Here is a 27,958-nt window from a genome sequence, read left to right as displayed (position 1 = left end):
GATGAAGGATCCTATTCTAGTGAGGATGTTAAAGAATGAAGAATGGGAAAGATTAATTTAATTCAAAGAGTGGTCATGGAAATCAACTCAAGAGTTGACGTTCATAGACTTTCTCCTATGTACAGGAGACATGTGAAGCTTATGAATAAGCCAAGCAGATTAACAAGCCCAGGCTGATGGTCACCACCACGGTAGCTGCTGGCATCTCCAACATCCAGTCTGACTATGAGATTCCCCCAGATGTCCTGGTGAGTGATGACTTTTCCCCATCTCCTCCATGTGTCACTTGTTCAGGAGACACTCATCTTTGGTCTGCCTGCTGTTCAGAGACCTTGTTTAGAAGGCTTTCTTGAACTCAACACAAACAAAAAAAGCTTTATTATCCAAAGCAAAGTTAAAATATGAGTTTAAATAACTTAAAAACTGGAGGCTGTATTAATTGGGGTTCTTAAAATTTTTTGTTTTTTTTTTTAAAGAGCATAGCGTAAAATTTACCATCTTAACCACAAATGTACAGTTCAGTAGAGTTAACTTAATCACATTATTTTTTTTTAATTTTTTTTTTAACATTTATTTATTTTTGAGACAGAGAGAGACAGAGCATGAACGGGGGAGGGTCAGAGAGAGAGGGAGACACAGAATCTGAAACGGGCTCCAGGCTCTGAGTAGTCAGCACAGAGCCCGATGCGGGGCTCGAACTCACAGACCGCGAGATCGTGACCTGAGCTGAAGTCGGACGCTTAACCGACTGAGCCACCCAGGCGCCCCAACTTAATCACATTATTGTGCAACAGATTTCCAAAACTTTCACCTTGAAAAACTGGGTCTATACCCAATGAACAGCAACCGTCCCTTTTCCCTCACCCCCAGCCCCTGGCAACCACTATCCCGATTTCTGTGTCACAGAGTTTGACTACTTTAGGTACCTCATGTAAGTGAAATCATGCAGTATTTGTCTTTTTATGACTAACTTATTTCGTTTAGCATCATATCCTCAAGATCCAGCCATGTTGTCACAAATGGCAGGATTTCCTTCTTTCTCATGGCTGAATAGTGTTCCATTGTGTGTGTGTGTATGTGTGTATTTGTGTATATTGTGTACATCTGTTGGTGGACACAAGTTGTCTCCGTTATCCTGGTTATTGTGAATAACGCTGCAATGAGGTACGAGTATAGATATCTTTCAGTATCATGTTTTCATTTCCTTTGACCCAGAAGTGAGATTGCTGGTGGTTCTAGTTTCAATTTTTTGAGAAACCTCTATACTTTTTTCTATTGTGGCTGAACCAATTTACATTCGCGCCAACAGTGCACGAGGGTTTCCATTTCTTCACATCCTCACCGACACATTGTGTTTTGTCTTCTTGGTGACAGCCATTCTAACAGGTGTGAGGTGATATCTCATCATGGTTTTGATTTGGCTCTCCCTGATGATTAGTGATGTTGAGCATCTCTTCATGCACCTTTTGGCCCTTTAGATGGATTCTTTGAACATTCTTGTGTATTTTTAAATTGGACTGCTTGGGGGGGGTTGTTGTTGTTATTGAGTTGTATGAGTTCTTTACATATTTTGGATATTAACCCTTTATCCAACTTATGGTTTGCCAATATTTTTTCCCATTCCATAGGCTGCCTTTTCATTTTGCTTATTGTTTTGTTGCTGTGAAAAACCTTACTTCTTCGTCTTGCCTAATGTCCCTGGCTAGGACTTCCAGTACTATGCTGAACAGAAGGAGCAAAAGAGGGAACACTTGCCTTATTCCTGATTTTGCAGGGAAAGCTTTCAGCTTTTCACCATTGAGTGCAATGTTAATTGAAGGCTTTTTATTCATGGCCAGAGTTCTCAGTTTTTAGTAATAAACTATACTCTGGCTAATCCAAGCAATAATGGAACTTATTAGAATATATGTTTTGACCCACAGAATCTCTGGAAAAGTGAGAGAGATGGAGACAATGCTTGTCTACTGTGGGGGTGGCTCTAGTTGAGATAGCACAGTGTCCAACTGTCTACAGCTAATGACACTCAGGACTGGGTGGCAGCAGCTTAGCATTGCTGCCTTGGAAGAACAAGTCACGTCCACCATGGCACTTCCTAGAAGGTGGATTCTCTCACATATATGGCCACCTCTTACGCTGCTTACTTTGAAATCCAGGACTCACACTGATTGCCAGATTCTAGGTCACAGGCTTGATCACTAGCTGTGAGTGAGACAGGAAACATGAGTTTCTGACTTCTAGTTGGGAAAGTGGGATTCGTAAGGAAGAAATGATCAAACAGCAGTAGGTACAGTGTGCAAAGATGTTGGATGATCACAAATGACAAACACCAACTACAAAAATAAAAGGATTGGAGTAAGTAGGCATATTACAGATAAACTGCACAACTTTCTTATTCTAGCAGAATTCAAGAAAATTCTGTCTAGATAATGCTGGGAGGATGCAGGCCTGGCAAGACAGAGATCCCTCAGCACCCAAAATTTTGCACAAATAAGCATAGCAGCCTGGAATAAAATCAACAGGACAGAATCATAGGTGAAGGCTTCTTTTCTAATTCTGCCCATGTTTACCACCAAAACTGCATCTCTAATAATGCAAAATGTTCTACCCGCTCTGAAGAGCTTTATGTGAGGGGTTTTGAAAGTAAGAAAAGGATTCATTGAAGTTTATGTCAATTTTATCAATGTTACTTTTTTCCCCTTCTTACCAAACCTTTATCACTTCTCTTCGTTGAAGTTCTGCAATTCCACTATTTTCGTTTATTTTTACTTTTATGTTTAGGTGTGGTTTTATTTTTTTCCCCTTCTGCCTGATACTAAATGGTCACTTTCAATCTGAGGACTCATACTACTTTTTTTCAATTCTTAGCCTTTATCTTTTTTAAAATCTAAATTTTAGTTTTTGTCAAAATAATACATGTACATAACTTAGGAGCTGAACATACTACACAGTTACAAAATACAAACAGCAGTTTCCTAGAGGGCTAATTCCATCAACTATATTTCTGAGTACTTATTAATATTATGTACCTATTAGCCAATATTTGTACAAATGAAAGAAGAATTGGCCAGACAGAAAAAATTTTGTAAATCACAAGTAGAAATGCTCTTTTTTTTAAAAAAAAAAGTTTATTTATTTGAGAGAGAGAAGGCGAGGGGCAGAGAGAAAGGGAGAGAGGGAGAGAGAGAGAGAGAGAGAGAGAGAGAGAATCTCAAGCAGACTCCACACTGTCAGCACAGAGCCCAACATGCAACTCGAACTCATAAACTGCAAGATCATGACCTGAGCTGAAATCAAGAGTCAGAGCTTAACTCACAGAGCCATTCAGGTGCCCCAGAAATGCTCTTTTTAATAAATAAGTATATTTTGTTTTATTTGAGTTTAAAATAAGAATAACATAAAATAAAACCATGGTAATTGCTGGATTTCATACACTTTTTTCAATAAAATTTATTACACTTACTTTCTGAGCACCTACTATATTCCAGGTACAATACTATGTATTTGAAATGCAGTAGTAAAGGAAAGAAAGAAAGATCCCTGTTCATATGGAGCTTACATTTTAGCTGAGGAGACAGATATTAAATAATAAATATAATAAATACATAAACCATGTAGTACGTTGGATGATGAAAAGTGTTATAAAAAGTGCAGAGGAGAGGAGGGGGCCTGGAGGCTCCTCGGGGAGGGGTTGCTGTTTGAAATAGGACGGCCAGCCAGTTTCTTAGGCACGTGACCACTGTGCTTGCTTTAATGCTCTGTTGTTAACATCACTTGGATCCTTAATCATTTTTGAACCTGGAGTTGCGTGTTTTCATTTTACACGGGGCTCACAAATTACCAGAGCAAATATATAAGAGAGCAAAAATGTTAGCCTTGTGGCTATCTGGGGGACAGTATTGTGGAGAGAAAGATCAGTACAAAGGCCCTAAGAAAAAATTCCTGATGTAGCAAAGGAACAACAGCAAGGAGACCGGTCTGGTTGGAGAAAAGGGAGCAAAGGGAGAGGAGTCGTAGGGGAAGTTATAGATGTGGTCAAGAGAGAGCAGATTGTTTAAAGCAGCGGTTGGCCACCTTTTTCTGTAAAGGGCCAGTTAGTAAATATTTTAGGCTTTGCGGGCCATATGGTCTCACTGCAACTATTCAACCCTGCTGTTGTAATAGTGGTGAAAGCAGCCAGAGACCATGCATAAATGAATATGCATGGCTCTGTTCCAATAAAATGTTATTTATGGACACTGAAGTTGGAATCTTGTATAATTTTCATGTGTCACTAAATGTTCTTTTTATTTTTTTTCTACACATTTAAAAATGTAAAACTCACTCTTAGCTCCCAGGCTACGTTACAAGAAAATAAGCAATAGGTTGGTCACATTTGGCTCTCAGACAGTAGCTTGTTGACCCTGGCTTAAGGCTTTAGAGAGCATTATAAAGACTTCTGCCTTTACTCTGAAGCAATCAGGAAACTTTGAAGGCTTTTAAGTAGACAAATGTGACTTCTATTTTAAAATAATTTGGCTGCTTTGCTGAGAATGTAGTTTGGAGGCTGTTGCGGTAATCTAGGAGAGAAATGATGGCTCAACGTAGGGTAGCAGCAGCAGGCAGTGGTCAGAAGCAATTGAATTTAGGCTGCGTTTTAAAGCTTTTTAGGGGAGGGTGGTGCTGGGTGGCTCAGTCAGTTAGGCATCTGACTTCAGCTCAGGTCATGATCTCACGGTTTGTGAGTTTGAGTCCCGCATGGGGTGAGCTCAAGCTCCACTTTGGGTGAACAAGAGCCTCGCTTCGAGTGAGACCCACTTCTCTCTCTCTCCCTCTCCCTCTCTTTCCCTCTGCCCCTCATGGGATTCCCTTCCCCTCTTTCTCTGCTCCTTGCTCACTTGTGCCCTCTCTCTCTCTCTCTGTCTCAAAAAAATAAATAAAGCTTTTTTTTTCTTTAGATAAACAGATTTCTTTATGGATTGTATGCAGAATATGGCTAGGGTAGAAGAGGATTCAAGGATAATTCCAGCATACTGGCCCAAGGAACTGCAAATATGGAGTTGCCATTGACTGAAATGAGGAAGGCTGAAGGTAGAGTGGGCTCTCAGAGTACGTCATGAATTCAGTTTTGGACATGTTGAATTAAGATTCCTACTAGCTTTCTAAGTGGATATGTTAAGAAGGCAGTTGGACATGAATGTCTGGGAGGTTGGAATGTAGTTGGTATTTAAAGTCAATAGACTAGGGGCCCCTGGATGGCTCAGTCAGTTAAGTGTCCGACTTCCGCTCAGGTCATGATCTTGTGGTCCGTGAGTTCTAGCCCCATGTCGGTCTCTGTGCTGACAGCTCAGAGTCTGGAGCCTGCTTCGGATTCTGTGTCTCCCCCTTTCTCTGCCCCTCCCCCACTCATGCTCTGTCTCTCTCTAAAAAATGAATAAACATTTTTTAAAAATAAAACAAAAGTCAATAGACTGGATGAAATCTTTAAAAGAGTGAGTATGGAAAGGGAAAGCAAGGAGTCCTAGGACTGAGCTCTGGGCATTCCAATATCCAGAGGCATCAGAAAAAAGTAGCAAAGAGTAATGAAGATGCAAGAAGGATGGATGCACGAGGGAGAACACCAAGAGAGTCAAGTGTCTGGAAAGAGAAGAAAGTGAACAACTGTGTCCAATACTGCCAGTAGGTCAAGTAAAATGCAGTCCGTGAGTAGACCACTAGATTCAACAACATGTGGGTCATCATGAAGAACAGAGGTGATACCCCGCTTAGTGGCAAAAGCCTGAGTGGAGTCGGTTCAAGAAAGAATGGAAGGAAAACAACTGAAGACAGAATACACAAACCGATCTGATGTGCCTCAAAAGAAAGCAAAGAAATGGGTTAAGAATGAAAAGAGAATGGAAACTAGGAGCTGGACTTACGTGTTTAAGCTCCTGCTTCAATGTTAGAGTGTGAAAACTAACCATCTAACACTCTTCCGATACTTGTCACCTCCAGATTTTATGTTATTTTCATTTATGCAATAGTTTTTTTTTTAATTTTTTTTTTAACGTTTATTTATTTTTGAGACAGAGAGAGACAGAGCATGAACGGGGGAGGGGCAGAGAGAGAGGGAGACACAGAATCGGAAGCAGGCTCCAGGCTCTGAGCCATCAGCCCAGAGCCCGACGCGGGGCTCGAACTCACGGACCGTGAGATCGTGACCTGAGCTGAAGTCGGACGCTTAACTGACTGAGCCACCCAGGCGCCCCTATGCAATAGTTTTAATATCACTTCCTTTTATAATAGAACTAAACTCTTAGGTTTAAATGAATGAAATGCTCATGACCAGTACTTTTACTACAGCTTCTCTAATACTGGATTCTCTAATTCATTTCCTCCTTTGTTTCATTTTTCTTTGCCATGAAAGGCCTGAAGCTGTGGTCTTCCATTTTCCCGCAGCTGTGAAAATGCCTGACCATTGGCTTTATATTTGATCAATAGCTTGTTAGACATAAAACTCTGGGCTCACTCTTTTCCTCAAAATTTTGTATTAGTTCTTTTTTTTTTTTTTTTTTTTTAATTTTTCTGGCGTTGCATATTGAGCTAATTCTGTTCCTATGGCTTTTCTTGTACTTTTTGTCATCGTTGTTCTTCTTGACTGACTTTGCAGCTGAGCTCTTTTTGTAAGTAGCACCTTGGCTGCTACAGTCTTTGGGTCCCTTCACATGTGAGAACGCCTGCCTGTTCTTTTCATACTTGCAAAATTCCTTGGCAGAGTATGACAGGACAGGCCGATACTTTCTTTTCTTCAGAACTCTGTAGATGTAGACAAAACCTCTCAGCACCATTTCAAATTCTCTCTGCTTTACCCTTTTACCTTCAGTCACGGTTGCAGCAACCAGCTCTGAATAAGTTTCAATCACCTTCATGGAGTCATAGTACCTCGCTTCACACCTGTGTGTGCCATGCACTTCGGGCTTCCCACCTGGGGCTTCTCAGACATAGGCTTCCACCAGAGCACAGACAACTTGCACATGTAGAGGAATTAATATCATCCCTGGGGGGTCAGGGGATCATGGTCTTGCCACTTTCCCTCTCTGGATGGTCTAGAAACACATTTCATAAGACTTCTAAGACAGTCCTAAGGGACTGGGACTGGGACTGGGGCTAGTTGCCCCTAGCAATGGTCTACTTAATAATATATTTTTGTATTCGTCTTTCCCTTTTCCCCTGTTTCATTCTTCCATCTTTTATTCATGCTTCCTGGATTCCACTACCAAAATAAATTACTCTCACATGAACTACTTCCAGGGAAACTTAGCCTTAGATAGTAGGCATTGCTCCATTGTGCTCTGGCCTCGAATATTGTTGTGGGGATGTTTGGGGTCCGTGGGTACCTCCTACTGCTTCATCAACCCATACAGTTTAAGTTATTTGATACATTTTCTTTGTGGTGCCTGAAGAATTCAACAATTTAACCAAGATATGTCTCAGTTATGATGGTTCTTTGTAAGTTTTTCTTGGAAGACAGCTGAAGAGTGATGATTAACTTCACCGATGCCCTGAAGGCTGGCCTCCTGGAGAAGAAGTTGGCCTTATGCCTCTCGACACCAACTCTAGCCTATGGCCTAGGGTTTAATCCTGGCAGAGAGCTGACATGTGAATCAGGACTTCAGCCAGTTTCCACCCAGTAATAGTGCTGTAATCACAAGGGTTAAGATCACACCAGGGAAAGCCAAGTGTTGTCCCAATCGTTGGATACTGAGACAGTGGGTGGAGCTGAAAGCCAAGGTTCTGCTGTTAGAGCCTATGTTCTAATCTCACCAGGAGGAGTTTGGTTCTTCAGTAATTAAGAAGGTAAAAAACCCCAACATCTAAGGCCCAGGATCTCTCTCTCTCTCTCAGACCTAGATTTATAGTCTGCTAGATTGTTGTGGGCTACCTGAGAATAAGACGGTCATGAGAGGATTATTCATTGGAGATATCGTATTGGAGATAGAATGCCTTTAAGGAAGTAATTAAAGTTAAATGAGGTTACAAGGATGGAGCTGTGATCCAAGGGAACTGTGCCCTAGACACTAGATCTGCCTCTGCCTCTGTCTCTATCTCTCTCTTTCCTGTGACAATACAGCCAGAAGGTGACTGTCTGTAAGCCAGGAAGAGAGCTCTCACAAGGAACTGAATCCTGACACAACTTTGATCTTAGACTTTCCAACCTCCAGAACTATGAGAAAATAAATTTCTGTTGTTTAAGTCATCCAATCTATGGTATTTTGTTATGGCAGCCCGAGCAAACTAAGACAATGTCCAAACCTAATCTGATGGCTATTTCATGTTTCTTATTACCCACAGAGGATGAGAGTGAGAGAATGCAGATACGTCAACACAAAGACAAATTGCTTAAGCCCAGTGTTCACTCCAACTGGTATGCTAACTGGATTGCTCTCCCAATGCTATAAATATCCTAAATAGAGCCATTCCCAGCAACAGTCCATCTGTTCTCAGCCATCTGTTAGGAACCTAGGAGTCTGAGGACAGGAAGTTTTCTGGTGCTGAACAACTGTGATTTGGGGACCCAATCCAGATATCCCTTCCCACAGCTATTTCTTTCTGTTCCCCCAAACCTGTCTTAGCAACTGTGAAATCAGGACTGCTGCACTAAGGGACAGGTGGAGAATAGCCTGGGTCTCTGCTATCTTTACCTGGCTGTTGATGGTTTACCCAATTGCAGCTTGGCCTATGACCTTTCCCTTGCTCAGGGTCCAATACTCTGCCATGTGGGCACTGAGAAGCCATTCTTACCCTGGTGCTGGTGCAAATGAAGGGCTCCAACTATTGCATGACCACGGAAATGGGAAAGTGTTGGTGCAAGATTCCCACCTAGGTGATGGTCCCAGGTATGAGAAAAATGCCATTGATATTTATGGAGGTAGAAAAAAAAATCCCTTGCTAGGTAGGAAGGAAACCTCTGAAATCATAGGATGTGGGGTGGTGATGCATTCCCACTCTCTTGCATTAGATCCTCCTAGGAGAATTATCAATCAGGTTGCCCCAAGTTCTTAAATGCAACTCTCACAGATGGTGGACTCTTTTTGTTACTCTTCATGCTACTGAATCTATTTTTTTTCCAAGTTTTTAATTTAAATTCCAGTTAGTTAACATAGAGTGTAATATTAGTTTCAGGTGTAGAATTTAGTGATTCAACACTTACATGTAACACCCTGTGCTTATCACAAGTGCACTCCTTAAGCCCCATCACCTATTTAAACCCCCCCTTCCCCACCCACACGCACACATACACACACATTCCCCCTGGTAACCATCAGCTTGTTCTCTATAGTTAAGAGTCTGATTCTTGGTTTTTCTCCTCCCCCTCCATGTTCATTTGTTTTCTTTCTTAAATTCCACATATGAGTGAAATCATATGGTATTTGTCTTTCTCTCATTGCATCTATAGTCCAGAAGTAGGTGCAACTGGGAGGAGCCAGGAGCCATTCTGGTATCTCCTAATGTCACTATCCTTTTAAAATATTTTATTGAGTTATCCCACCCAGTTATCCCACCCAGTATCTGCCAATGTAAGCCCCTGTCAGTGAAGGACTGTAGGTACTAGGCCTAGTAGGCCATGCAGGAGATTTCTTTCCCTCTGGGATGTTACTGGCTCCGTGGTCAATAGAGCTGACTTGGGACCAATGTTGTAGTCATTACTCAGTTATAGTTTGGCCTTTGTAGTGCATCTCCCAATGATGGCCTTGTTCAGCTCCACAGAATGCTTATGTTTATCAGTAAGGAGAACAATCAATGACTGGTTGACCCTGGCTATCCATGACACTTTCTGGCTGGTATACTGTACCCATGAGGGGATCTTCCTCCTTATGAATGAGCATCTTCCTTAGCCGATCTCAACAAAATGGCACCCGCACCCTGCAGAAAGTTCACCCAACCATTTAGCTTTCCACTATTCCCTTCTGGGACTCTGTGTCCATTATTTGTTCTGGATACAAAGAAGTCACCTTTCTATGGGGTAGGCGTCATAGCCCTCCTCAACATCACTTGTAGTCTCATCTTTGAAATTCCAAGAACTATCTAAATCATAGAGATATGGAGATGCATAAAAAATAGTACCTGCCTCCAAGGAGCTTACCTACTAGTAGGAGATGTAGACTATAAACAAGTGACACAAAACGCAATGATGTATATAATGAAAATATGCATAGGGTTACAAAAAAATCTATTTCCCAAGCACACAGTGAGTGAGATTTGTGTCCGTTTTGTGTAAGAAACTCCATATGAAAGAACCACACAATGAAGTTGTTGCAAAAGATAATACAGTCTTAGGCTGCATTAGTAGAAATAAAATTCATCAAGAAGAAAGATAAATACTTGACTAGGAGTCAGCAACTCTGAGCCTCAGTTCAGGCTACACATCTGACTGTTTAATTTCATCAAATTCTCACTCTCCATTTCCTCGTCTGTATATAGGAACAATAAAGTCTAGCTTGCCTCCCTCTCGGAGGAATAGTAAGAATCAAATGGGTTAGAAGAGGCTCTTAACAGTCAGCAAATCTACTGTCTATGACCATCAAAGTCTTTTACTAGGTGACCTTAGATCTCTTCCAGCCTATACTTGAACATCTCCAGAGCAGGAAATTCACCACTTCTGAAACACTTTTGTTTCCTCCCTGCCAGATTCAAATGGTAGCCTTTTTCAAGTAGGACCATTTCTAAAATTAAAAAAAAATTAATTTATATACTCCCCTCTACAAACACACAGAGGATAGTAGTGGAGGATTAGTAGTTTTCTTCCTCTGCCAGCTGAGGAAATACAGCAAAAAGCAAGTAGAATTTTCTCACGACTTGGTATTTTATTTAAAATCTATATTAGAAAACTAACAAATTCATATTTGAAACATGTCATTAATCCGTACACAAAGTCTAGTGTGCCAACTCCACCAGCAACCATAATTGCTCCTTGTCTATCCAAGGATTTCAGATCCTCAGTTTGGGAAGAATAATAATGGCTAAAATGTATTAAATACCTAAGATGTGCTAAGTACAGTGCAAGGTGAGTTACATAGGTGATCTCATTTAATCCTCACAATGACCCTGTAAGAACTATTATTATCCAGAGGTTAGGAGTGAGGAAACCAAGGCCAACAGGTGGAATAACTTGTCTAATGTACACACCTAGGAAGAAGGAGAACCAGGGTTGGAAACCAAATCTATGATTCTAGAGTCCACTTTGGTACTCTGTTCTGTTCCACGGGGAACCACTATGCCAGGCAGGTGTGGCTGTACCATTGTGCCAGTGGTGTCCCTCTTTGTATGTGAATAAATTGGCACTCGTACTTAGACTGACCGCATGGGCCAGTCTCTCATTGCTTTTTTATGTGGTAGCTCTTTAGCTATGCATGTTAGAAATGAAAAAATAAAACTGCCATTGTTCTCAGATGATATGACTCACTACATAGGAAACAAAACAAAAGCATAGAGAATTATGTAAACTAATAAGCATGCCTCATAATGTTGCTGGACTCAAATGTGTATATAAAACTTAATTGCATTTATATACACAAGCAATAAACAGAAAATGCCATTTAAATAATACCATTTATAACAGAGACAGAATATATATAGTACCTTGGAATACACCTTTTTCAAATGATGTGAAAAACCACTATGGAGAAAACTGTATTACTTTTTAACAGACATTTTAAAAGATGTAAACATTTTTAAATATTTATTTATTTATTTTGAGAGAGTGTGTGTGCATGAGCAGGGAAGGGGCAGAGAGGGAGGGGAAGAGAGAATCCCAAGCAGGCTCCGCACTGTCAGCACAGAGCCTGATGTGGGGGTCGATCCTCGAACTGTGAGATCATGACCTGAGCTAAAATCAAGAGTTAAATGCTTAACCCACTGAGCCACCCAGGCACCCCAAAAGGTGTAAATAGTTTGAGAGACAACCCATATTCATGGATAGAAAGACAGTACCACAAAGATCTCAATTTTCCCCAGTGTCATCCCATGTAATTCTAATCAAAATTCCAATGATGTTTCTCATGAAAGTTGACAAGTGAATTATAAAATTGAAATGGGAACATAAAGTGCCATGATGACTAAGACATTCCTGATGATATAAGAGCAGAGTGTGTAAAAGGAGGTGGGGGTGGTAGGGTGAGATGTGACTAGATAACATTACATGTGACAGGTTTGAGTTATGATAGAAGTGGTATTTCAGATAAGTGTAAGAAAGATGGGTTATACATAAACGATGCTGGTACAACTAGTTACCCATACAGAACAAAATAAAATTTGTCCATACACTATGCACAAAAACAAATTTGATGAATTAAGGACTTAAATTTAAAGGCAACATTTAGAAGTTTAGAAGAAAATAAAAAAGAATATTTATATTCTCAGGGTGGGGAGGGATTTTTTGTTTTCTAATAAGGTACACGTACACACAAAAGTAAGCCATAAAGGAAAAGTTGTATATATTTGACTACATTACAATTAAGAACTTTTTAAAATCATAAGACATCATGAAGAAAGTGAAAAGACAAGACCCTGATGGGAGAAGAAATAATTACAATTCTAAATATATAAAGCACTCCTATAAAGAATTAATAAATTAGTGGGCAACCCAACAGAAAAGTGGGCAAAAGAGGAGCTCCTGGGTGGCTCAGTTGGTTAAGGATCCGACTTCAGCTCAGGTCATTATCTCGAAGTTCATGAGTTCAAGCCCCGCATCGGGCTCTGTGCTGACAGCTCAGAGCCTGGAGCCTGCTTCAGATTCTGTGTCTCCCTCTCTCTCTGCCCCTCCCCTGCTCACACCCTGTCTCTCTCTTTTAAAAATAAATAAACATTGGGGAGACTGGGTGGCTCAGTCGGTTGAGCGACTGACTTCGGTTCAGATCATGATCTCACGGTTTGTGAGTTTGAGCCCAGCATCAGGCTCTGTGCTGACAGCTCAGAGCCTGGAGCCTGCTTCAGATTCTGTGTCTCCCTCTCTCTCTGTCCCTCCCCCACTTTCACTCTGTCTCCTTCTGTCTCTCTCAAATTAATTTTAAAAATTAAAAAAAAAAAGAAAAATGGGCAAAAGACATGAGCGGACATTTCACAGAAAAGGAACACAAGTGGATAATAAATGTTTAAAATGTTTAAAAATGCTCAACCCTATTAGTCACTTGAGAGATAAAAACAAAAACTATCTACCACGACACAAATTTTAAAATCTGATGATACCAAGTTTTGGCAAAGACGTGGAGTAATGGGAATTCTCCTACATTGCTGTTGGTAGTGCAAACTGATACAAATACTTCAGAAAAGATGTCTAGCTAAATAGCAAGTTTTAAGATGCATGTTCTGTTTCACGCGGCCATCTTATTTAATATAAACACTGGAGGGGCGCCTGGATGGCTCAGTCGGTTGGGCGGCCGACTTCGGCTCAGGTCATGATCTCGCGGTCCGTGAGTTCGAGCCCCGCGTCGGGCTCTGTGCTGACAGCTCAGAGCCTGGAGCCTGTTTCAGATTCTATGTCTCCCTCTCTCTGACCCTCCCCTGTTCATGCTCTGTCTCTCCCTGTCTCAAAAATAAATAAAACATTAAAAAAAATTTAATATAAACACTGGAGAAATTTGCAAATATTCACCAAGAGACATGTTAAGAGATGCCTGTAACAGCATAGAGAGGGAAAAGCTGGAAACAACCCACATGTTGCTCTATACAGAAAGGATAAGTGAATCGAGGCATATTCATTTAATAGAACACCATAATAGAATACCATACAGCTACAAAAATAAGAAAACAGCTGCTACTTGTAACAATGTGGATGTATTTCGAAAACTTAATGCTAAGCTAAAAAAGCAAGAAATAGAAGAATACACTTGGCATTATTTCACTTAAACAGAGTCAAAACTAATGAACATATTAAAACTAATGAGGATATTACTAATATGATAAAAATTATAAAACTATTGAATATATTATTTAGGGATATAGGTATATTTGGTGAAATTATAAATAAAGCAAGGAAATGGTTACCACAAAATTCAGGAGAGTCGCTCGCTTCAGGGGAATGACAAACACTGAGTACAGTGTTATATAAGGACATACAGAGTAACACTCAAAGATAATATTATCACTTTTAAGCTGGGCAGTGGAACAAGGGTCTTCATTTTAATATTTTTCTTTAAATGCACATCTAAACTCGTGTGTATGGTACAATTTGAGAGTCTAAAAATAATGCTTATTGAAAAACATTAAATAACATGGAAGGATACACAATGCAGCCCTTTCAAACCTTTATTATTCTCTAAATCTTATAATTCTTGCCAACACTCAAGTGCTCAGATGGGATGCAAGCTTGATAAGGACTCACCTGGAGCTCCTAAGGAGATATTAAGAAGGGGTGTTTTATCTGCAGGTCACGAATGTAGGATAAGAGGCACCCAATTCAGTAGAAAATATCTCACTAAATCTGAACAGCAGCAGATCTGATAGTGCCAAACAAGATAACCCCGAAACTACTGGCTTTGCTATTTTTGCAAATCCTTAACTTAACCTTGATTTGACACAGTTCTGGCTCTTTATCCCAACCATATTCTCCTGGGTGTCTTGGGGGAATGCCTTTCCCAGTTCAACTTGGACCACCAACTAGCCTACTTAATATAAGGAGGCAGTGCAGTGGAAATACTAGGAGATTTCCATTCTGGAGGCAACTACCTTGGCACTGAATGTTGGATCTGGTGCTTACAATTTGTTGGATCAATTTTCTTATCTACAAAATTGGGGTGACAGTAATAATCATTTTTATGGGCTAAATGAAATAATGAAGTAGAACCTTCTGATGAACATTCATTATTTTTCAGTCACTCAGTATTCACTGTCCCCACTCTTTTACAATTCCATTTTGTGATCATTCCTGATGGAAATTTAAATCCAAGTGCCCTGTGTTTTCCCTAATCAAGGGCCAGATACAAGCTCAAAGCTACACAGACTATTTCCCCCGGGACTTTGGGTCTTGTGTGGAATGATGCATAGATAAAAAATAAAATTAGGGTTTATTCTAAGGCCTCCTCCCACTCCACTCCCCCAAGAAAGGCTTGATTTCTGTCTTCTCTGAGGCAGCCCTACATTCTTATCTTTGATTCTGTGAGCTTCTTCATATTTTTCCAATATACCAATCTGTGCTTGTTAGAGTTGGTTTTAGTCACTTGCAAAAATAAGTTCTTAGTGATATAAACATGCAGAACAATCTCTGGCACATAGTGTTTGTTGATATTATTATTTTCACAACCAACACCCCCACGGCAGCATTTCTACTCGACCTTCTCTGGTCCTGCGAGTAGAAACTAAGCGCTCATGACCGAATTATCGTTGGGTTGAATACGTACAATTTTGTTTCTAAATGTGATAGAGAATCCAGTCTGCATTCACAGTAAGTGGGCTAAGGTGTTGATATCCCATGATGGGCACCCATACGCCCACCAACTACATTCCGGGTATTGTACAAGACAGTAGCATATACATGGTACAGACAATATGTACTAGAGTACCTAAGATATTTCAGAGGAAGACAAGATCACTGAGCTTCAAAGAGAGGGTCTGAGCTAGGCTTTGAAGAATTGGAAGAGTGGGCAGGCAGTGAGAAGAAGGAGAAGACATTGTGGCAAAGAGTGGAGAGACAGTATAAGCAAAGGCACACAAGACATGTTTGGGGACAACAAATAGACCATTTTGGCTAAAATGGAAAGTTATGACCATCCTGTCATAAATGGTAGTGGATAATGTTTAGAAACGTTGATTGGAATTAATTCCAAACATAAAATTCTAGACATAGTCAAACTGTTAATATTTCTATTAAAAGAGATTCCTTTCAATATCATCACTGTCATCTCTACCCATCGGCAACACAAAATATTTTTTTTAACATCTTCTGGATGTAATTTGGAACTATGGAACACTAACGAGTTCTTATTGACCTTCAGAGGGGACATTTTGGAAACCATACCTTCTTAGATAAAATTATCATATAGTCATGACAAAGTCATTCCTAAGAACAGGTGTGGGTAAAATGTTCAGAAAGTAGCACCTAAAGATGGAAAGTTTGTACTGATTGTACAAATTATACATGAAAAATTCCATGAGGAAAAAAGGTTTTAAAACAGTTAATAACTTCTAAGGGTTTTTATTATTTACTTTCCAATAAAGACATGCTTTGATGCCAGGCACTAAATGTCCACAACACAAAAACGTAATCAGAATGTTTAACCAGATGCTTATCAGCCCTGGGAACTGCCATAAAAGCTATTAAGCTGGTGGTTTCCATTGTGATGGTCTCCACCACCTTATTAGGGGTCATAGCATTGCTTTGTTGTTACTGAGCAGAGAAAGTGGTGGTTGTGGGGGAGCGTAGGTTGCAGGTCTAAGGTGTAGTGTCTGTAGGAGCGGAGATCTGTTGATCTACTGATTAGCTATATACACATCTGAGTTCATTGCTCTCCACTTGGAATCCCTCGTGATAACCTGGGACTCAGATGGTATAAAAAGCAAATCCAGGCTCTCTCTGCCAGACCAGTACCAATGACAGCCATGGCAAAGCTTATTCTCCTCACAGGTGAGTCTCCAGTCAGAGACAGAGCCTTACTCTTACCTGATTTCCTCTTCTCTCTGGATCCGATAGCCTTCGCATTACGCCCCTAGGCTCTTCCATTCTTCTTTCATCATTTTAAATTTCCAAGAGAATCCTGACATACACAAATCATATTCTCTTAATTTCAGTTGACTCTAGTAACATTTCTACCCTCATTGATACCATGGGCATGCTCCTAAAAGAAAGGCTTGTTTTCTTCCAATGCTTTGTCTGACTTTCTCATCCCTTATCGATGGTTTCTTGTTCTCCATTCATCTTCCTGCACCGCCTCATTTTAATTGCTATTATTTTTATTTACATGCTTGCGTCCTTGGTCTAACTTTTCCAGGTATCAAAGTTAGTAGGAACGGGGATAGAATTATGCAAGTTATCTATGTTCTGCTGTTTTGAGGGTTACTTCTCTTTTCTCCCCTACTATCCTACTGAGTTGCTAATGTATCATAAAAATGTCAGCTAGAAATTCAGTCATTTAAAGGGGTTAAGTGAGTAAATTGCTTAGAGCCAAGCTATAGCCATAGTTTATTAGTTGTTCTAGAGCTGTGATTTACAAACTTTTTATAGTTTCAGAACCTTTTCTAAATGAAAACTGTAGTTCAATGATGCCCGAAGTGCTCTGGTGGAATCAGGGAGAGGCATCTGGAGTCTTGCCTCACAGTTCATGGTTCTTCTCTTCTACCGTAAGGGCTCCTAAAAGGTGGTTCTAAAAAAAAAAAATCCAAGCCCCAGGAGATATTGAATTCACTGCTTTAGAGGATGCCTTGTCTGTGGAAGGCTGTACTCCCCAGTTCAGGGAGGTGAAGCATGGATGGATGTGTACTCATTGAGTACAGTACATTCTGGGTAATTTCAGTAAGTACATCTTCCATAGATAGTAGACTTTGAACTCTGCATTCAGTGACATTTATTACTGACATGGAAGGTGGAAGAAGAGAGCACCGTGGCCATTTTTGACTAAGAGGAGGGAAGTGTCAATCTATTGGTGCCTTCACTGAAAAGCCTACTCTTCGGCATAATCCACAAGTGTCACTGGGCTATAACAATCTATGGCACATAAGACGGCACCCAAGGCCTCAGAATTAGATTCTACAGGATACAGACAATTGGTACAGAGCACATGTGTTTTCTTTCACTCTAGGTCTGGCCCTTCTGCTGAGTGCTCAGCTAGGTAAGTCATGAACTCTGTCTTTTACCTTTTCCTACCATAAACCACAAATCTTTATAAATTACTCATAATGCAATTGTCGATTAATGTATTTTTTTAAGTAAATCAAGAGATAGGCCACATGAGGGAAAGGGAACTACTGTCTACTTCACAGACAGATGGGTTTGACATTGAGAAAATCTGTTGTTTTGGATTGGCTGTCACTGCTATTCTCTTTAGCATGACCACCGGGCATTATAAATTGGTATTCACCGGGCTTCACAGGACTACCGGACATATTTTCATAAGTGGTTCTTAGGCTTAAGATTCCCAAATGAATCTGTTGAAGTGGAAAATAACCAACTCCAAGCCAGTCACTAGTTTCCAAACTAGAATCTTTGAACTCATCTGCAAGGGTATTTACATTCAGCACCACCACACAGAGATCAGGCATTGAGGCAAAGGGAGGGAAACAGAGGCAGGGCCAAAATTCACAGCGCATTTCAGTGACACCTACATCAGGTCATTGTTTTCACTTCTTACTACTTTCAGGTTCTGCTTACCAGCTGACATGCTACTTCACTAACTGGGCCCAGTACCAGCCAGGCCTGGGCGCTTCAAGCCTGATGACATTGACCCCTGCCTCTGTACTCACCTGATCTATGCCTTTGCTGGGATGCGGAACAACGAGATCACCACCACTGAATGGGATGATGTGACTTTCTATCAAGCTTTCAACGGCCTGAAAAACAAGTAAGAGAGAGGGAGATATCTAATTTGGTTATCTCCTAGGTCAGTTCTTCCCAAACATAAATGTGGAAACAACTCATGTGGGATCTTCTTAAAATGAGTTCAGAGACAGCAAGACTGAGGTGGAGACCAAGATTCTGCATTTCAAACAAGCTCCCGGATGATGCTGATACTTCTGGTCCAGGAACTATACTTTAAGTAGCAGACATATAGATAACATAACACATTGCCTTCTCTAGAAGGTATTCAAAATATATCAGGTCTGGAGCGCCTGGGTGGCGCAGTCGGTTAAGCGTCCGACTTCAGCCAGGTCACGATCTCGCGGTCCGTGAGTTCGAGCCCCGCGTCAGGCTCTGGGCTGATGGCTCGGAGCCTGGAGCCTGTTTCCGATTCTGTGTCTCCCTCTCTCTCTGCCCCTCCCCAGTTCATGCTCTGTCTCTCTCTGTCCCAAAAATAAAATTAAAAAAAAAACGTTGAAAAAAAAATTAAAAAAAAAAATATATCAGGTCTGTGTCTTTGATTCCCTGTCAATATCTTTTTTTTTTATGACCCAAGAAGCTGCAAGCCATCTTAACTACTCACATCAGAAAGCAGGAGGTGGAAGATACTGAAGATCAGACATCACTGAACTGAAAAAAATCAGAAGTGTCTACTGTAGTTTAAAAGTTCTATTTGTGTAAAAATGAAACAAAACAAAGAAACGATAACCCTAGTATCTTCTAATTTCTGATTTGTTCAATTTAGCTATTTCTAGGAGAAAAATAAGGCTATAGGCCATTGCTATAATCAGTAGTGGTATTGTCTTGAATGTAGCTACTAGAATTTAAGTTATGATAAACAGGAAATAAACTCCTTTAGAGTGGTATTTCTTGAGGTGTGATCCATGGACTGTGAATCAAAATCACACGGGGCACCTGATAAATATGCCAAACCCTCTCCCAATCCAAACGAATCAGAATCTCTGAGAAAGAGGCTAGAAACCCAGAATTTTAATGTTTTCCCGTTCTGACACTTGCACTCCATTCTTGTATGAACTGTTTGAGAACTGCTATTCCAGAAAGTGTACATAACTTTAAGCAATTGATTTATATTCATTATCTTGGAGGCTGAGAAAGCAATTAAGCTCAAGCAATATGTCATCTGATGGAATAGAATATGGTTCAATTATGCTTTTAAGTTTTATATATATTATTGCTATTCGATTCCTAATTTTACAAAATCCAGTCCCATAATTTGGACTTCCCTAAAGAATTATGAGTGCATTTATTATTTTTTTAATGTTTATTTATTTTTGAGAGCGAGAGCAAAAGCAGGGGAGGGGCAGAGAGAGAGAGAGAGAGAGAGAGAGAGAGAGAGAATCCCAAGCAGGCTCCATCCACACTGTCAGCGTGGAGCCCAATGTGGGGCTTGAACCCATGAACCGTGAGATCATAACCTGAGCCAAAGTCAGATGTTCAGCTGACTGAGACATCCTGACATCCCTTGAGTGCATTTATGGTAACAACACAATTTTTTTTGTCGTTGAAATATAATTAACGTAATTATATCGGTTTCATGTGTGCAATACAATGATTCAACAATTCTATACATTACTCAGTGCTCATCATGATACAGTGTACTCTTGGTCTCCTTCACCTATTTCACCCATCTTCCCCACCAGCCCCCCACATCCCCTCTGGCAACCACCATTTTATTCTCTGTAGTTATGAGTCTGGTTTTTTACTTGTCTCTTTTTTCTATGTTTATTTGTTTTGTTGATTAAATTCCACATGTTTGAAATCATATGGCATTTGTCTTTCTCTGACTGACTTATTTCACTTAGTATTATACTAAGTATTGAATAACAACACAATTTTTATAAAGAAAGTCTTCAGTAGTGAAGGAAAATTATCCTACAGAATATCTTATCAAGGCAACATCAAAGTATATGACCAGACCCAATAGTAAAGCGATATAATTTTAAATAGAAGGATTCATGGATCTTGAAGTTTCTCTTTTCTACCCTTTGCTTTATAGGAACAGCCAGCTGAAAACTCTCCTGGCCATTGGAGGCTGGAACTTTGGAACTGCCCTGTAAGTCCTCTGTGGGAGAGCCTAGTGTTCATTTGCTATTGAAAACAAGCTGTGTTTCTTTAGACTTCACAATCTAAGACAGGGTATGAAGGATCCACATTAAACAAACAGGCTACTGGAATAAATTACCAGAATAGCAATATTAAGGTAGAACACAATTTATTTTATATGTTTACATTTAGATGGATATTCTGAGATTCCATTCACAGGGGTTTAGTTACGGAGATTTCAAAACGACCTCTTCTTAGAGTATTTCAAAAACACAACCCCTGCAAAGGGTGTTATAGTGCTTCTATTTACCTCCTGAGGGAAAAGAAGAGAAAGTCAGGCAAATAAAAAAGACTTTCTGAAGGTATATGAACTTGGGGGGCTATCTGGAGAGAGAACACAGTGAGCTGGGTAACCATGTGTTCAAAGCAACAAGCGCAACCTAGGAGAAAGCTCAGAGCCGGGTGGATCACAAAATAAATGGAGTGCTGAGATTCCACGGCTGGCGGAATACTGATTACAAAGGACAGGAGAAAGCCAGAACCATACGTACATCTGGGCTGTGGGTCTCCGTGAAGGGCTCTGAGGCAGAAACATAAAAGTCTGATTTTACTACAAAGTGTTGGGACCGCCAAGGCATTCCCTCACCCTGTGTTTGTTCTTTGGGTCTCCTGCAGCTTCACTGCCATGGTTTCCACTCCTGAGAACCGCCAGAACTTCATTGCCTCGGTCATCAAATTCCTGCGCCAGTATGAGTTTGATGGGCTGGACTTTGATTGGGAGTACCCTGGCTCTTGTGGGAGCCCCCCTCAGGACAAGCATCTCTTCACCGTCCTGGTGCAGGTGAGGAGAGATGTGGCAATCTCTAGCCCAAGAAGATTCAAAGCCTATTCCTTCCAGTGATAATCTGGTGGTTCCCAAGTGCAACTAAACTGGAATTTAGAATGACAGAATCTTTGCATCCCAAAGATTCTTAGATAGCATGCCTTCATTCGAAGCTTTTCATAAGGATAACAACAACACATGTGTGCTACATGCCAGGCACTATTCTACTGTATTCTACTATTCTAAGAATTATAACTCATTTCACCTGTACATCTATTCTATGATCTAGATGCTATAAGTACCATAATCTGTATTTTACAGAGGAAGCTAAGGTTTAGGTAACTTGCTTCATATCACACGCCTAGCAGGTGTCATAATTACCCATGCGGTCTGGCTACGGAGCCCACTGCTTCTAACCATTACACTACGAGACTGTCTGTTATTACTGAGCACTTACTCACTCTGTCCCAGACACTGGGTGAGGTGTCAGGTTGGAGATAAGAATAAGATAATCCTTGGCTTTAGGGAACATGAAATGAGGTGGAAGGTTGGAAAACAACCAACAATTACAGTATGCTTTGATCAAGCAGCACAGAGGCAACCTAATTCTGCTCTGGGGCAGGATCAGGAAGAGTTTCCTAGAGAAAGTGACGCTTGAGCTCAGTCTTGAAAGCAACTAGTATTAGCAACGAAGCGAAGATGGGGACTGCACAGATGAAGACAGAGGGACGATTGTGAGGCCACACGTGCACAGGAATAAAACCATGTGGGACTTGTACATTACGTTAAGGAATTTGGACTTTACTCTCAAGGCTATGGGGCAGCTTTGAAAGTAGTGGAGAGATAGGATGAAACTTGTGTTCTAGAAAGACAACTCTTGGCTTAACCATGGAGGACAAATTCAAAGGAGGTAGGAAGGCAGGGATACAGTTAGGCTATTGCAGTAAGTCAAGCAAGAGATGCCAAGGGAACCGAACAGAGGACAGAAAGGGCAAGTATGCAAGGGTACAATCAATTGGATTTGGACACCGATTGAAAGTGGAAAAGATATGGCTTCCAGTTTCTGACTTTAAGGAGTGCCTTCTTGTCCTCTTAACTAAAATGTAAATACAAAAAGAGTAGATTTGGAACAAGGAGGACTCATGAATTTGTCTTTGGACATGAAGAATGAGAGGAGTCTATAGGACCTCCTATAAGAATGCCCAGTAGTCACTGAATGAAGACCAATCTAGAGCTCAGGACAAAGAACCTGACTTGATATACTGTATTGAAGTCATCAGAAGAGGAAGATAATTCAGAGATCACCAAGGAAAAGTGAATGGAGTAAGAAGATCCAAGGATAATTTTTAAATTTACCCTCTCAAAATAGAGAGTTTCTTTTTTTAACTTTTTTTTTCATTTTATTTATTTTAGAGAGAGAAAGAGAGAACATGATAGCAGGAAAGAGGGACAGAGGGAGAGAGAATCTTAAGCAGACTCCACACTAGCATGGAGCCCCAACGTGGGGCTCGATCCCACAACCCTGGGGTTATGACCTGAGCCAAAATCAAGAGTCAGATAGATGTTCAACTGACTGAGCCACCTAGGCAAGCAGAGATTCTTCCTATACTATTCCATACAGCAGATCATCAGCCAGCCTCCAAGGGCTTCAATATTAAGTAACTCACTAGTTGAAAAGTCAATCTACTTATTTGTTGAACAGCTCGAGAGATCAGAAAGAACATCTCTATTCTTAGCCGAAACATGCCTCCAATCATAATTTATAACTTCCAGTCATTGGTTCTAGCTCCACCCACTAAAGTAACCAAGAAAAAAAACACCTTCTGTAATCTATCAGTTCAATATTTGCAGACAGCTACAACATCCCACCTATAATTTCTCTTCTTCCAGTTTAAATATCCTACTTCCTTTAACCAGTACCACACGACAGTTTTCAGACCCACCCTTCCGTGGAACACACTCTGGCACACCCTAAGAACACAGTTATAAAAACTGAACCCAGTCCTCCGAATGAGATTAGAGTCATACAAAATAAAGGTGCTAGGGCTGAATGGGAACCTATCACCTGGCTGTAGCCACTTCCCTTACTGGCCAAATCAGCGTTTCATTTGATGGGATGTCAGTCCTCCAAAGTAGTTCATTTACTGGATGAAGGGAAGCAACATCTATACCGCTAAAAGCTGGATATAAGTTCCTGCAGCAACTGTGAGTTCAAAGTATAGTGATATAAGTGGAGCTCTGACTGGTCATCTGGGACCTGCATTCTGGTCATGACCTGGCTACTAACTTGCTGTGGGACTTTGGTGAAAATGTCTAATTTCTATTCATATTAGATACCACTAAAATGGACTGGTATCATCAATACTATGCACGTTATCGGGATATTGAAAGACTAAAAAGTAAGATAAAACACATGGAAACATCTTGAAAAAGAAAAGCATTATACAAACATACCTATTATGATTATTCAAGGAGCTAAAATCAGATTCATAGATGACCTACAGTGCTTGCTTATTCTATAGGAAATGCGTGAAGCTTTTGAGCAGGAGGCCAAGCAGATCAACAGTCCCAGGCTGACGGTCACTGCTGCAGTAGCTGCTGGCATCTCCAACATCCAGTCTGGCTATGAGATCCTCCAGCTGTCCCAGTGAGTGATTCCCCCTATCCTCAAACTCCTGTAGCTCCCTCTTTTGCAAGGTAGACTTGTCCTTAGTCTGACTTGCTATTCAGGGACCTTGTTTAGGAGGCTTTGGAAGTGGTATCGCTTGCCTGCATATGTGTGGAAGATGACCATCAGAAATGTTTTTAAATCCCTTACCCCACCCCAGGTACCTAGACTACATCCATGTCATGACCTATGACCTCCATGGCTCCTGGGAGGGCTACACTGCAGAGAACAGCCCCCTGTACAAATACCCTACTGACAAGGGCAGCAACGCCTACCTCAATGTGGTAAGTCTCTGCACGCATGCACATGAAGACCAGAGATGAGGCTGTAAATCACATGGAGATTCGGGGACAAAGAAAATTCTGCAAATGTCTCACTTGGATAACTATGCTCCTTAGTGGCTGATCATATCCCATTAACTATGATTTCACCAAAATGTTTTGAAGAAATATTACCTGTCTGTTATTAACATCGTACAATTTTGCCTGTTAGAACAGTAAACTAATGTCACTAAGCGTTGGGTCATCAGCTGGGTGGAGCCTCTGGCTAACCCACTGCCGTTGCAGGATTACGTCATGAACTACTGTAAGGAAAATGGGGCCCCAGCTGAGAAGCTTATCGTTGAATTCCCTACCTACGGCCACACCTTCATCCTGAGTGACCCCTCCAACACTGGCATTGGTGCCCCCACCTCTGGTGCTGGTCCTCCTGGGCCCTCTACCAGGCAGTCTGGGTTCTGGGCCTACTATGAGGTAGGCAGACTGGGCTGTACAATGGAAATTCTGTGAATTCCAGGGCTGTGCTGAATGGTAGCCTTAGGGCTAGAATCTGCAGAAAGCTTGAACGCTCATTCAGTCCACTATTTATCTACTTAAAACACAGCTATCACTCTAAATGCTTCAAGTGTTTAAATAATCAACTCACTTACCTAATCCAGTCTGAAGAGCACTTATTTTTTTAGAGTTTTTAAAAAATGTTTATTTGTTTTTGGAGAGAGAGAGAGAGAGCGCGCACGCACAGGCGGGCTAGGGTCACAGAGGGAGGGGGACAGAGGATCCAAAGTGGGTTCCGTGCTGACAGCAGAGAGCCCAATGCAGGGCTCAAACTCACAAACCTCAAAATCATGACCTGAGCAGAAGTTGGACGCTTAATCGACCAAGCCACCCAGGCGCCCGAAGAGCACTTATAATGTGCAATATTCAAGCATCAGATTGCAGATTTAAGGTCATTTACATTAGCACCTAAGGGAATGAAAGAACTATATCTCTCATATTAATGTGGGCTCCCAAAATTAAGCATTAAGAGTAGGGATAACGAGAGTATTTCAAAAGCAACTTGATCTTAATTACTGCAAATAACAACCCATAACTAGAAAACAGAAAAATCGCCCAATTAGAGACATGAGAAAAACAAAACAAGGAAACAAGTGTCTGTTTTTTTTCTTTCATGGGAGTCACATTTAAAAGATTTGAATCTCTTGATTTTTTAAAGATCTGTACCTTCCTGAAAAATGGAGCCACTCAGGCATGGGACACCCCTCAGGATGTTCCTTATGCCTATCAGGGCAACCAGTGGGTTGGCTATGATAATGTCAAGAGCTTCGATATCAAGGTAAGGTCAGCCCCTCTGCCATGCTGTGGGCCCAACCTTAGTCCAGGGAAGTAAAATGACCTCTGCTGTCCTCTATCCTTAAGCAGGCTCAGTGGCTTAAGGAGAACAATTTTGGAGGTGCCATGGTCTGGGCCATAGACCTTGATGACTTCACAGGCACTTTCTGCAACCAGGGCAAGTTCCCCCTGATCAATACCCTGAAGAAAGCCCTTGGACTGCAGAGTGCAAGTAAGTGACAACAGGAGGATGCCCAGGGTAGACAAATGCTCCTTCTCTAACTCAAAAGGCAGCTCTAATGTCTGCCCACCCCCACTGTCCAGGGAGTCACTTCTCATTTCACCTCACTGCTCTTGCCCAGCTGAAACAGGTGCTGCATTCTTTCCCTACCCTTGAACTTCCAGGTCAGCCATGTTATGCTTTTATGGCAAGCCAGACCTACCTGGGTGAGTTTTCCTGGTAGGCTAAATCTTAAAGGAAAGCCTCAAGAAATTAGGCTGACTTTCAATATATAAGCATTTATTTTCTATGAACCCCTCCCTCATTAATAGTCTCTTTCAGCCCTCCTGGAGATTGAACAAGAGCCTTCAGCACTGCTCACATGTTTCTAGTCTGTACTTCAGGACAAATACCACGTCCCTAATTTTTTTTCCAGACTTTTCTCCCAGAGGTTATTGGCTTGCCACATATACCCAGATCCTAAGAAACAATTTGGTACATACTGGTGCTCAGTGATTTTTTTTTTTTTTAATGATTTTGACATCATTAAGAAGAGAGAACGTTTTCAATTTAAAACTGGAGTGGCTTGAAATTATAGCTCTTCCTAATTCCTGAATATGGAGTAATCATGTGATCTCCTCGCTGGCAGGGATCCTGAGCTAACAGCACTCCACCTCCAGACTTTCGCCTCAAGGCCACTAGTCTCCTCACCTCAAGGCAATCTGGGTGCCCCTTCCAGGTCCACTCATCTGCTTTGTGCTATTTCGGGTTGCACCGGCCCTGCTAAGCCAGTTGAGCCCGTAACCTCTCCTCCCAGCGGCGGAAGTGGGACCGGAAGTGGAAGCGGGAGCATCTCCTCCGGAAGCAGCTCTGGAGGCAGTTCTGTGGGTAGTGGGTTCTGTGCCTGCAAAGCCAACGGCCTCTACCCCGTGGTGAATAACAGAAATGCCTTCTGGCACAGAAGGTACGTGAATGGAGTCACGTACCAGCAGAATTGCCAGGTGGGGCTTGTCTTTGACCCCAGCTGTGAATGCTGCAACTGGGCATAAACCTGACCTGTGCCTCCATTCCCGAGGGTTCGGAACAGTCTCCCTTGCTTAGTGCATCTTGCTCCTGCCTAGAGTTCTGCAATAAAAGCCATCAGTCAAAACATGAGTGTCCTTGGTTTTAAGTGATTTGGGTGGAAACCTTTCTAGATGTGAAAATACAGTCTGTGCAGGGGTTGGAGAGCAAAAGAGTGTGTAAGGAAGTGGGGGGGTAGCGACAACCTCACAGTCTTCTGTTTGCCTCAGTTGATCTGCGTGAAGGCTGGAGGCTGTCATGAGGGAGGAAATGTTTGGATGTTTGGTGCTGGGATGGGATGAGGACATGAAGAAAATAGGTCCGTAGCCTGGTGACTGTCCTCGGGAAAGAGCCAAAGTGACTCTGTGAGACCAGGGAGCACAAGCCTGTGTGGCTTGCTCAAAAAGCAGAAGCAGGGGGCATTGTGTTCACAACTGTTAAGATCCCAAACCTGGCCCAGCACCTTCTAAATTGGCAGCTTTGGGAAGATCTGTGAGATAGACTCCTTTTGAAATGTCTGCCTACCCCATGGGCCAGCCATGTCCCTTGATCAGGAGATTTTCCCCTTCTTTGAAACCATGGCAGTGGTCACCAACTGCTGTGCTTATACTGCATGGTCTCCTTGCCTGACTTGGCTGATTGACTAGGATGGACATCAAGAGGGCCAATCAGATTATTAACACTTGAAGTCTGCAACAGACAAGGAATGGCTGTCACACCCTGAGAGTGGCTTGTTTTCGGATGCGTAAACTCAGGAGCTATAGTGAGAGACTGCGGAGAAGGGAAGTTGCCCTGGGCACACAGCAAGAAGAAGACCAAAGGGGAGCTACAGAGAAAAGCCACCATGCCAGTTGGAGAACACTTACAGATGGCTTTCCACCTTTTGATTCTAGATCCTTCCTGAGACTTAGATGCCTTTCTGCCTTCAGACTCTGGTGAAGCACCTCTGTCACTATATGATAAATTCCTCTTTGCTGCTTAAGCTGGCTTAACTTTGTTTCCTTTATTGCAACTA

General features: G+C 41.5%; 1 protein-coding gene and 1 long non-coding RNA gene across 3 annotated transcripts; one reads left to right on the top strand and one right to left on the bottom strand.

The window, feature by feature from the left end:
- On the bottom strand, nt 1-24,769 carry LOC132670799 (uncharacterized). Of its 2 annotated transcripts, none has more exons than XR_013557438.1 (4): nt 24,689-24,769; nt 19,083-19,129; nt 18,406-18,492; nt 1-354 (listed from the first exon to the last, which is right to left on the bottom strand). It is a non-coding gene; the product is annotated as an uncharacterized LOC132670799 (long non-coding RNA). The 2 variants fall into 2 exon arrangements; XR_013557437.1 differs by lacking the exon at nt 1-354 and adding an exon at nt 17,117-17,309.
- CHIA (chitinase acidic) lies at nt 18,171-27,882 on the top strand. The gene is made up of 9 exons (XM_060621207.3): nt 18,171-18,503; nt 20,517-20,573; nt 21,239-21,404; nt 23,909-24,033; nt 24,215-24,338; nt 24,621-24,806; nt 25,546-25,665; nt 25,752-25,893; nt 26,650-27,882. The coding sequence occupies exons 1-9, from the start codon at nt 18,427-18,429 to the stop codon at nt 26,928-26,930; spliced, it is 1,278 nt and encodes a 425-aa protein (XP_060477190.2). The 5' UTR covers nt 18,171-18,426; the 3' UTR covers nt 26,931-27,882.
- Nucleotides 27,883-27,958: the final 76 nt, after the last annotated feature.

This window comes from Panthera onca, chromosome C1 (assembly GCF_046562875.1).
Source record: "Panthera onca isolate mPanOnc1 chromosome C1, mPanOnc1 haplotype 2, whole genome shotgun sequence".
NCBI lineage: Eukaryota > Metazoa > Chordata > Mammalia > Carnivora > Felidae > Panthera > Panthera onca.
This window is presented reverse-complemented; position numbering and strand designations above follow the sequence as displayed.

Bases quoted from the DNA above. Each gene is read 5' to 3' on its own strand.
- CHIA (XM_060621207.3), top strand. From the start codon at position 18,427: ATGCGGAACAACGAGATCACCACCACTGAATGGGATGATGTGACTTTC. The intron at 18,504-20,516 runs GTAAGAGAGAGG...TTTGCTTTATAG, and splicing joins TTCAACGGCCTGAAAAACAA to GAACAGCCAGCTGAAAACTC. The intron at 21,405-23,908 runs GTGAGGAGAGAT...CTTATTCTATAG, and splicing joins TCTTCACCGTCCTGGTGCAG to GAAATGCGTGAAGCTTTTGA.